Raw genomic sequence first — 11473 nt, 5'->3', positions numbered from 1 at the left:
CAATGTCAGGGCCAAAGGCATCCAAGAACACTTGGTCCTTTCTATACCTGGCATCTGTGACAGACACCTCCTCCAGGCCCACCCCTTTTGGGGTGTCCGGGAGTGGGGTAGAGCAGGCTCTCACCAGCCACCATAGATGAAAACATCCTCTAGTGACCTGCAAAAATTACAGCAACGCATTTAGAGGACTTTGGGGCCAGAAGAGCCACTGCTTGGCTTAAACATCCCCCATTCCTTATTTCTTCAACACACAGCCTTCTCCTGGGGCCACTTCTAACCCAGTGCCGTGTGAAGTTACTACTCTTCAGATCCAGGTGCCCACAGAGGTAGCCCTGGCACATTAATCTTCACACAGCCAGCACCCACACAGAGCCTTGCATAGAATGATACCTGTTCCAGGATGAATGGCTGGTGAAATGGAGAGAGAACATTAACCTGCCACCGATCTGCAAGTATGACCTGCTACGGCTGGCGGGCTCAGACAGTGTCCCCTTCTCTAGATCACAGGGTCAATTTTCTCATTTCAGTGATGGTTGCAAATTACATGGCACTCTATGGACCAAACACCCTGCTGGTTGTCATCTAAGAACAGGGTCAAAAGTGGCCAAAGATTTTTCAAAGTCCTAAGGAAAAAAAATCCTATAATGTTAATGTTTATGATTCATGTTAATCCTGTAATATTAATGACAATATTTCTGTCAGGCTAGACTCTAGACTCTGCATCCTTCTGTTCATCTGTGTTGTTACACAGATGTAAACCGAGTAGTCTGATGCTGACATTAGCTCAAAACCTAGGCTAGGGGCTGGGAAGGTGGCTCAGTGGTAAAGTGCTTGCCTTGCATGCATGAGGCCCTGGGTTCGATTCCTCAGCACCACATAAGCAGAAAAGGCCAGAAGTGGCGCTGTGGCCCAAGTGGTAGAGTGCTAGCCTTGAGCTGAAGAGCTGAGGGACAGTGCCCAGGCCCAAAGCTCAGGCCCCATGACTGGCAAAAAAAAAAAAAAAAAAACCTAGGCTGGGTCGATGATAAAATTTTGGGTACCTTTAGTCACACAAAAGTGGAGCAAATGGTATACTCAACTCCATGAATCCTTCAACAATTCTGCCCTGGCTTCTTGTATCTGCACCTCTTCCTTCTTCCCCCACCCGCAAGACTATTTTGAGGCAAATCCCAGAGGCCATATCTTTTCACCCATTCTATGATGACATTGATGCTGCTCATCAACAGCACAGGACCAGCCCAGCGCTGCCAACACCTCCTGCTGCTTCTAAGACAGGGTGTGACTCGAAGCATCACGGTGTCCTCAGAGAGGGAGGTACCGGGAGCTGGAATCTCAGCCCAGAAAGAGCAGCTCCACAACTGGCAGGGCCACCCGGGGTCAAGGCCTGTTGCCCGTGGGAGACTCACTTTCTCCACGTAAAGGTGGGATAATGATGCCCATCTGGCATGCCTGGGGACATGGCAGACTACGTAGCCGAAAAAGGAGCTGCTGGGGAATTTCATAGCCGGTGACAGCTCTGCAGCTGCTGTGCATATCTCTAGAGTCCTGGAAAGATTCTACCTCTAGAGTCCTGGAGAGAAACTTTCCAGATGAGCCCAGAACTCATTAGAGTCGGGTTCTATCAAGGCATGCCCAATTGCTTCTGCCATTACTGGGGCTCCCAGCCTCTACATCTTCTCTCATCTGACTGCTTCCTGAAAACACCTTCTCTGTGATGCTATTTCTCCCCACCCCCCAAAGCCCTGCTCAGAAACATCTCTGCCCTTTACGCTCCTGACTCACATTCTTTTGCCACTGAACTTCTAGTAGCTCCCTTACTTAGGCAATCATGTTTATATCTTCTAGGATTTTGCACAAAAGTAGCTTGTCTTTCAGTTAGATAGAGAACTCTCCTCAGGGGAGGGCCATGCATTGTATTCATCACAGCACTGATACCATGAGGTACACAATAGAAGACCCTCAATCATCCAATTTGCTGACTTAATCTTCCCAACTGAGAGCATCCCAGGGCCAGAGACATCCTCTGCAGCTCGGAGGCTGGCCAGTCCAGTGGCCCAGAAACCAGGCCCTGCTCCTCGATCTTCATGTGAAGCTCTGAGCAGAAGAACCAAGAACATACCCCTAACAATTCCCTGGAGCAGTGGCTTAAATGTTAAAGACATTACAGTGCTATATGTATTGGAGAAGTCTCTATAAAACCACCCAGCAAATAGTCCAATCTTCTTGTCCAGTTCTGCAGGAAGGAAAACAATCATTTTTATTGCTCCCTCAGAGTTCTCTTCCTCATTCATTCTGCATGTTTACTGCACACCGATGATGTGAAAGGCTCTTCTCCAAGTGCTCTGAGGAACAGAATCCCGGCCACAAAGACTAATGGGAGATATGCTATGGTCACAAGAATGGCAATCAAAAAGATGAGAAATGACATTAAAATCTACCCTCAGTCTGAACTTTGCCTGGTAAGGTTAGGGGAGAGAGGTGGTCAAACTTCTGCTCACCTCTGCCTATTCTACTCAGACAAGATGTGGTAGCCATTTGGTCCAGGTACACATATGAAGACAGTTTTTTGCCCTTCGCCTTTTCAGTAGCCATTTTTCTCTCTCCAGTAGCCATTCTCTCTCCTTCTAGTAGCAGCAGCTTCTCTCTCATCTTACTCAGCCACACCTTTGGCTGATTCTCCACCTCTAGCTCTGAGAATGGAGCAGGTGACACACGCTTAGCCAATCACAATGCAGCTTTCTCCTGGCTACTAAGACTGGCTCAGGGATGGGCACCTGTGTTAAGCTAGTCCAATCAGAATCATCTCTCAGAGATTCTATGAGAGCTACCAGGAAAAATCCTGGCTGTCTCTCATTGAAGGAGATGGAGACATGAGATTCCAGAACAACTAAAGAAACTGAAGATACCATGTCATCTAGAGAAGAGAACCTGGGGCTACTAAGGGCCATCCCAGGATGCCCCCCCCCCCAATAGCCAAGAGAGAAACCAAGTCTTAATGATCACTTTGTGTCCTGAATCCAGCCGTACCTGTAGCCAAAACGACTCCAGATTCTCATTTATATGAGCCATTTTTTTTTTTTTTTTGCCTAAATCATTCAGCTTGAGACAAAATTCTATTACTTGGAGAATCAGGGATTATAAAGGATACATGTCTATGTAATTGATATATGCTGAAGGTCACAACTACACTGAGAGACAGTTTGAGAGCTTGGGGTGCAGAAAATTCCATAGCTACTAAAAATCAGAAAACAATGTGCTCTAAACCCTTGCTACTCAAAGTGTGCTTTAAGAACCAGAAGCACCAGCATTTCCTGGGAGCTTGTTAGAAATGTAGAATCACAGTCCTGCTCCAGACCTGCTGAATCAGAAAATATGTTTTGACAAGAGCCTGGGGTGATGTACATGCACATTGAAGTTTGAGAAGCTCGGTTAGAATAGCATCTCTGCAGCTTCCTGCCTGGACCCAAGCAAATTACTTCATTTCTCTGCCCAATCCTACCTTCCCCACCTTTTTTTTTCATGTGGTCAAAAAGATTCTAACAATGCAGTATAATGAAGGCGATGTAGTGCAAAAACCAACATAGTCACAGATTTTAATCTAGGCTCTTCTGGTAACCAGGACCTTGGGCAAGTTACTGAACTTCTATTAGCCTCCATATCCTCATCTGTGAAACAGATAATAATACCTGTCAGACAGGACTGACGTCAAGATTAAAGTAGATAATGTATGTAAAGTGCTTGGGACATTACTTGTTCCAGAGTACCGGGACTCAATTAAAGGTACCAATTATTCCTGTATTCTCATAATTACTGTCATTATCACCCTACACACCTTTTGAGACCTAAAAGATATAGTATGAAAAAAATTGCTTAAATTGCCAAAGAACTGGAGCCATAGTCCTTAACTGATTGGTATGCTGAAGTTCACAGAGGTTAAGCAATGAAGCTCTCCCACAGAAAGGGGAGGGGCTTGGGCTGCCACCACCAACTTTCCAATCTGGCACAAGTCACCTGGTTGTTGACAGTTCTTTGTTTACATGTCTTTCCTCTCACCAGACTGCACTTCTCACATGCTAGCTCTTTTTCTTTGTCTGTGAACCCAGTCCCTGGCCCACCTGCAGTAGCCAGGCACTCAGTGAACGTCTGCTGAATGCAAGCCTTGACCATTTGACCTCTTTAACCCATAGTTTTGCACCATCCCCTACTATCTCCATAGTAAGTAAGGCATTACCGTATCTTGGTGCTTTAAGAAACTGATTACTGCTGTTAATCCTAATTAGGATCTTAAAACAACATCCCATTTGAGAGACCAAAGCTCCACTGGGAACTCAGTGAAGAAATGCAATCCCAGCCCCAGGGGAGAATCCAGGAGAACAGGAATTGGCTGAGTATAGAATAGGGCGGGATCATCATTGGGAGGGGGAAAAAATGTCAGGGATCATTATCTTGCCCATGTAATTGTAACCCCTCTGTACAGTATTTTCACAATTAAAAAAAAAGCAAAAAAAAGTCAGAGATTTTGAGAAAGAAGGAAAGAAAGAAAGAGAGAGAGGGAGGGAGGGAAAGAAAGAAGGAAGTGAGTGAGGAAGGAAGGAAAGAGAGAAAGGAAGGAAAGGGAGGGGGAAAGAAAGAAAGAAAGAAAGAAAGAAAGAAAGAAAGAAAGAAAGAAAGAAAGAAAGAGAGAGAGAGAGAGAGGGGGGAGGGAGGGAGGGAGGGAGGGAAAGAAAGGAAGGAAGGAAGGGAGGGAGGAAGGAAGGAAAAAGAGAAAGGAAGGAAAGGGAGGGGGAAAGAAAGAAAGAAAGAAAGAAAGAAAGAAAGAAAGAAAGAAAGAAAGAAAGAAAGGAAGGAAGGAAGGAAGGAAGGAAGGAAGGAAGGAAGGAAGGAAGGAAGGAAGGGAAAGAAAAAGGAAGGAAGGCAGGCAGGCAGGCAGGCTGGGAAGGTGGCTCAGTGGTAGAGTGCTTATTCTGCATGCATGAGGCCCTGGGTTCGATTCCTCAGCACCACATAAAGGGAAAAAGCAGGAAGTGGTTCAAGTGGTAGAGTGCTAGTCTTGAGCTGAAGAGCTGAGGGACAGTGCCTAGGCCCAGAGTTCAAGCCCCATGACCGGGAAAGAAAGAAAGAAAGAAAGGAAGGAAGGAAGGAAGGAAGGAAGGAAGGAAGGAAGGAAGGAAGGAAGGAAGGAAGGAAGGAAAAGAACTATGGTCCATATCTTTTTTCGTCTGTGTCCTCCCTTCCTTCCTCAACAGCATGGATGAGCAATAGCAACTGAATGAGACAATAGCTAAATGAATGCTGAAAGTATGATTTCATCCTGTAAAGCTCAAAACCAGGCAAATCCCATTGTTTAGGGAGGTCTGAGTGAGAGGTAGAACCAGAGGAAAAGCATGGAAAGGGTTATCCTCAAATTCAGGACAGTAAAGAGGAAAGGGTGGGGCATGAGGAGAGACTTTCAGAAGCTTCTGGATAATGGACATAGTTTATTTCTTTAGTGGTAGTTTTACAGGATGTGTGAGATCTCCCTCAATGTTACTTTTAAAGTTGTATAACTATTAACTAGTGTTCCATGTATACTATACTTTCTTTATAAAACAAAACAGAAAGAGAGAGAGAGAGAAGGAGAGAGGGAGGGAGGGAAGGAAGGAAAGAGGAAAGGAAGGAAGGCAAGAAGGAAGGGAGGGAAAGATGGAGGGAGTAAGGAAAGGAGGGAAGGAGGGAGGGAAGGAAGGAAGGAAGGAAGGAAGGAAGGAAGGAAGGAAGGAAGGAAGGAAGGAAGGAAGGCAAAAACAAAGTCCTGTTTTAATTATCTGAATTCATCTCTGAGTTCTAAGAGTGGTGAAGTCTTTTAAATGCTCCTTAGAAAGACTTGTATGTGGCTGAAGAGATAAATTGGAGGTGGGAGGAGTGAACAGGAGATCACAAGGGAAGGGAATGGGAGAAGAAAACATTATTGAAGGCCTGCATGGGTAGAAAAATTTTATGCTTAGAACTCTTCTCACGAAAAAGCAGCCACCTTTCTCTTTTTAATTCCTCCTTCAAAACTGCCCCTGTGAAATCCTCTCCTGTAAAAACCTTCCTGAGCAGCTCTTTGCATTTTTCATTCATTCAAATGAGGTAATTTCTTGTCATGTTGTAATAATTTGCCTTTCCAAGGGATAGACTCAAAGGCAGTAATTTTTTAAAATCGTTTTCTTTCCCCTTCCCCCCAAAGCAGTGATTTCTTAAAACTTTTCTTTTCCTCTTCCCAACAGTACTTAGGTCAGTGGCTGGCAAGTACGAGAACTCAGTGGAGGCCTTTTAAATGGCTGTTGAGTGAAGGAACACTTGCTTTACCTTCAGCTGCAATTCCTTGTATCTCTTGGACATCCTAATGAGCAGTTTCTCACCATTGATCACAGCAGATTTTTCTTGATAATACTGGACCATGGCCTGGGCAGCTTCTGTATAAGCCATCTCTAAAAAGGCCTAGGAAAGACAGGAAGAACATACATTAGACATGACATTAATGGTCGTTAACAAAATTCAGTACAAGTCATAATTCCATGTGGATGGAATCTCAAAGTTCAAGAGTAGGCAACACTAACATGGTGGCAGAAGTCGAGCTACCTTCAGGGGCTGGGGTGGGAGGGGGCATAAGGAAACCTGCTGCTGTTAAGGAAATGTCCTGTATCATGATCTGGCTTTTAATTATATGGGTGTATATTTGTAAAAAAAATAATGGAGTTGTATCCCCAAGACTAGTGTACTTTATGCACTTGAGAGTATCTGGTTTATAACTCCATAAAAAGAAAAAAAATCAGTACAAGGAAGAGCTCTCTTTGATCTCATCTGTTCAAAGAGACCTTTTTATTAACTTTGCCAAAAGAGCTCATTATAGGATGGCCCCTCTCTGGTCTCCATGGTTACCAAACATTATTCTTAATTATATATGTCCATCCTGGACTACATCATGCTATGCAAACTCCTCTGGGATGGGAGGATCCATTAACTCACAGTTCCCAGGGTTGGGGGTAGGGGTGGGGACTCTTGCACTATGGCCTTGGGCTGCTATTTGGTAGTGGTGACAGCAGGAGACACCGGCACATACCATAGTTATTTGAGCTCTCACCTGTCTTATAAAGAAAGAAATATATTAAAATTCTCAGGGACTCGAAAGCCATTAGGTTTGGAGGATGCCAGACTAAGAACTAGAGAAAGGAAACCCCTACTATATTTCCACAGCATTTGTCCTCCTTTTTTGAACTGTTTTGGCAAGACCCTTACATCATATATTGGATTTTCTTCTCTGTATGTCTAAAGAAGTTTCTGGGCCTGGGCACTGTCCCTGTGCTCTTCAGCTCAAGGCGAGTGCTCTACTGATTGAGCCACAGCACCACTTCTGGTTTTCTAGTAGTTTATTGGAGATAAGAGTCTCACGGACTTTCCTGCCCAGGCTGGCTTTGAACCACAATCCTCAGATCTCAGCCTCCTGAGTAGCTAGGATTACAGGCATGAGCCACCGGCTCCCGGCTTTAAAGAAGTTTCTAAATAGACCGTTTTCGTCAGTTTCCCCCAGTAGTTGTAGTGGTCAAGCCCTGGCAGTTCTTATGTCTTTGATTTGTCTGGCTTGTACTATACTGATGTGAACTGCTACTGGCCCGTCTGTGTTGAGAGGGAAAAGTGACCTGGGACAGAGCAGCTCCCAGTGTGAGCCCTTCATTCTCCTTTCTCTTGAACGGAATGGACAAAGCTCACTATCCCTTCTCTCCTCCCATCTATTGGTTAATTTTATCTGCATGATTTGTTTCCACATGGTCACAGTCATGTGACATGTGTTTAACTAAGAAGTCAATATTCTTTAGAATGGTGATTACCCAAGAGGCTGAAATCTGAGGGTTGAGATCCCAAGCAAAGCTAGGCAGGAAAGTCTGTGAGACTCTTATCTCCAATAACCACCAAAAAACTAGAAATGGAGCTGGCTCAAGTGGTGGAGCACTAGTCTTGGACCAAAAAAGCTCAAGGACAGTGCCTAGACCCTGAGTTCAAGCCCCAGATCTGAGTTCAAGCCCCAGAACCATCACCACCACCACAGTTCCTAGTTAGTTCTTGGCTAGCTCCAACCCGAAGCCATCAGATGTGATAAATTAAGAAGATGAGACTACAGCAAGTTCAGGAGGTATATATTACAGCAAAGAGACCCTAATCCATAGGGTTCTATTTTGGGGGTTAATTTCCTTCTCTATATTAATGAATACATCATACCAAAGCAGCCCCCTCCCCTCAAGCAACTCACTCGACCTGTGCCCCGCTTACAAAGGGTAGAATGAAATGGGAGAAAACAAAAAACTGTTTGCCATGCCAACAAAAGCTATCTGTAGGTGATCGGACCTCTACCCCCTAGCTAAAAGATCCTAGACCTACCTGATTAGTTGACTTCATGAGGATGTAATTCGTGACCTTTCCAAAGGGCAGCCCCAGGTTGATGACATCATTCTCTGTGCAGCTCCCTTCAGGGAGGTTGCAGATGTGTACCACGCGCCCGGCACCTTTCCGCTGTGCAAACTGATGGGACACGGAACAGTGGCTGGTCAATAATGAACGGAAAATCACCAGACACAGTATCGATGCAGGAAAGGATCCACTTTCAGATACCACAAAGTATCCATTTCATGTCATCTTTCTTTTTTTGGTCAGTCGTGGGGCTTGAACTCTGGGCTTGGGCACTGTTGCTCAGCTCTTCAGCTCAAGGCTAGCACTCTACCACTTGAGCCACAGCGCCACTTCCAGTTTTCGAGTGGTTTATTGGAGATAAGAGTCTCACGGACTTTCCTGCCCAGGCTGGCTTTGATCCTTGATCCTCAGATCTCAGCCTCCTGAGTAGCTAGGATTACAGGCGTGAGCCACTGGCTCCCGGCTCATGCCATCTTTTATGAAAAGAATTCACATTTCTAATGAGCAATGACATCCAGGGATGGAGAAGATGCAATGAAGACGGCCTGTTTCTAAGCTGCTATGAAGAGTTCTACTTTCTCAATATTAAATAAAGCTTAAAATATGCACAAGCCATGAACCCGCCATTACACTTTTGGAAATCTACCTTACAGAACTAACATAACACCAATACATAAAGACTTGAATATAAAGACAATTATTGTATTACTTCATGGGATTCTAGAGACAGCCTATATTTCTAACAATAATGAAGCACTTGAGTAAACAATGGCTCAAGCATACAATGGAAATCTTCATTAAAAGAAGCATTAGAGCCAGGTACCCCAGTGGCTCTTGCCTGAAATGCTAGCTACTCAGGAGACTGAGATCTGAAGATTGAGGTTCAAAGCTAGTCTGGATAGGAAAGTCTGTGAGACTCCCATCTTCACTGAAAAAAAAAAACAAAACCAGAAGTAGTGGTGTGGTTCAAGTGGTAGAACTCTAGCATTGAGCAAATCCAGCACCGAGCAAAATATTCTAAAGGACAGTGCCCACGCCCTGAGTTCAAGCCCTATTACCAAATAAACAAAAAACATTAAAAGAAGGAAACAAATATGCTTGTGCTGATTGGGGAGAATATTTCAGACAGACTAGTAAGTAAAAATCATGTTGCCAAGTCATTTTGAAACTATAAAATCTACGAGAAAGAGATAAACCAAGCATTATACAAATTTTGACTTAATGGAGGTAGGTGGCAGGTACCTTAGAGTTATATTAACCTCTATAGTTTTGTGTGTTTCAATATTTTGCTTTAGTAATGAAACATTTTAAAGGCAATGGGCACAGAGGAAAAAAGATGTGGACTATAGTTCTTTTCCTTCCTTCCTTTCTTCCTTCCTTCCTTTTCTTTCTTTCTTTCCTTCTTTCTTTCTCTCTTTCTTTCATTTTGTTGGTCATGGGGCTTGAACTCAGGGTCTGGGTGCTGTCCCTGAGCTCTTTTGCTCAAGACTCGTACTCTATCACTTTGAGCCCCAGCTCCACTTCTAGTTTTTGAGTGGTTAATTGGAGATAAGAGTCTCATGGACTTTCCTACCCAGGCTGGCTTTGAACTGTGATCCTCAGATCTCAGCCCCCTGAGTAACTATGATTACAGGCGTGATCCACCAATGGTGCCCAGTGATTATAGTTCTTATCGGTCAGGGATAACTATTTTCACAGTACACAATAGAAAGGGAGCAAAAGGAGACACATTAAATCCATTTTGTATATATGTCATATAGTTTGGCTTATTTTTTGGGGGGGGAGGGGGTCTGGTTGCGGGGCCTGAACTCTAGGCCTGGGCGCTATCCCTCAGCTCTTCAGCTCAAGGCTAGCGCTTTAGTGTTTGAGCCACAGCTCCACTTCCGGCTTTTTTCTTTTTGCTTATGTGGTGCTGAGGAATCGAACCCAGGGCCTCAGGCATGCAAGGCAAGTGCTCTACCACTGAGCCAACTTCCCAGCCCCTGGCTTATTATTTTTTAAAATTCCAATAAATAAAAATCAGCACGGACAGGTTTGTGGAAACCTAATACATATGCGTAGATATTCATACCAAAGACCTATAGTTTAGGGATATAGGCTTGCCATTTTCTTAGTCTTGGAGCCCTTTTTTCCAAATCCAGCATGTTCAACAAATAAAAAAGAAGCTGTTCTGATCAAACTTTGGGGCCTGACACATGCTGCCATCCCCACAGGACAGTCTTGAAGAGATTTCTAAAGAACACAAGTTGGAAGCCCAGACCAGGGCCTAATCCTGGTCCTGGAGGAAGAAAGTATGGCCACTAGGTCTGGCTAAATGGTCATGGAATCTTCAGTCAGTTCAAGGATTAGTAACCAACTCAATGTGGGAAAGAAAGATGCAATTTTCTGAACCTGAAACTGATTCTAATAACATCATTCTAATAACATAGCCTACTTTTGCACAGTCACCATTTTCTACCCAAAATGACCTACACCATGTAATTATGGTTGATGTGGGTCTCATTCTGCTAAGGCCAAGAAGGGGCTGTCTGAGGTCTCCTCTCTAACAAGGGCTAGCATGTGGGCAACTCTACCATGAAAAGCCCTCATTTGTCTCCTCTGACTGAGAACAACGAGAGTCAAGAAGAATTTGTTTCCATGACTCAGCTCTGAATTGGAGAAATCCTGGGGCCTTTTTCAGGGGTCAAGTACTTTCTGGAAGGTGAATGTAGACCCAGTGTGGCTCAAGCAGAGCCGCAACTGGAACCTCCACAAGCTGAGAGACTTGAGAGTCTGAGTCTCTGTAGGGAAGATGGAGCAGGGATGGAAGAGTGCTATTAAGAGGCTCGAAGCCGGGCACTGGTGGCTCACACCTGTAATCCTATCCTAGGCTATTCAGGAGGCTGAGATCTGAGGATCACAGTTCAAAGCCAGCCCGGGCAGGAAAGTCTGTGAGACTCCAATTAACCGACAGAAAACCAGAAGTGGTGCTGTGGCTTAAAGTGGTAGAGCACTAGCCTTGAGCTGAGAAGCTCAGGGACAGCGCCCAGGCCCAGAGTTCAAGCCC

The 11473-nt window shown here is 44.6% G+C and overlaps 1 protein-coding gene across 5 annotated transcripts in view; it reads right to left on the bottom strand.

Annotated features, from left to right (window-relative positions):
- The window catches only part of Rbm20 (RNA binding motif protein 20), a 193929-nt gene that overhangs the window by 50153 nt on the left and 132303 nt on the right, over positions 1-11473 (bottom strand). For all 5 annotated transcript variants that reach the window (XM_069987967.1, XM_069987966.1, XM_069987968.1 and 2 more), the window contains 2 exons: positions 8398-8538; positions 6331-6462 (listed from right to left, as the gene is read on the bottom strand). In XM_069987967.1, the coding sequence (XP_069844068.1) occupies positions 6331-6462; positions 8398-8538 (273 nt within the window). The remainder of the gene's footprint in view (positions 1-6330; positions 6463-8397; positions 8539-11473) is intronic.

The sequence above is a fragment of the Dipodomys merriami genome, unplaced genomic scaffold (genome assembly GCF_024711535.1).
Source record: "Dipodomys merriami isolate MVZ:Mamm:240054 unplaced genomic scaffold, mDipMer1.0.p SCAF_35, whole genome shotgun sequence".
Taxonomy (NCBI): Eukaryota; Metazoa; Chordata; class Mammalia; order Rodentia; family Heteromyidae; genus Dipodomys; species Dipodomys merriami.
This window is presented reverse-complemented; position numbering and strand designations above follow the sequence as displayed.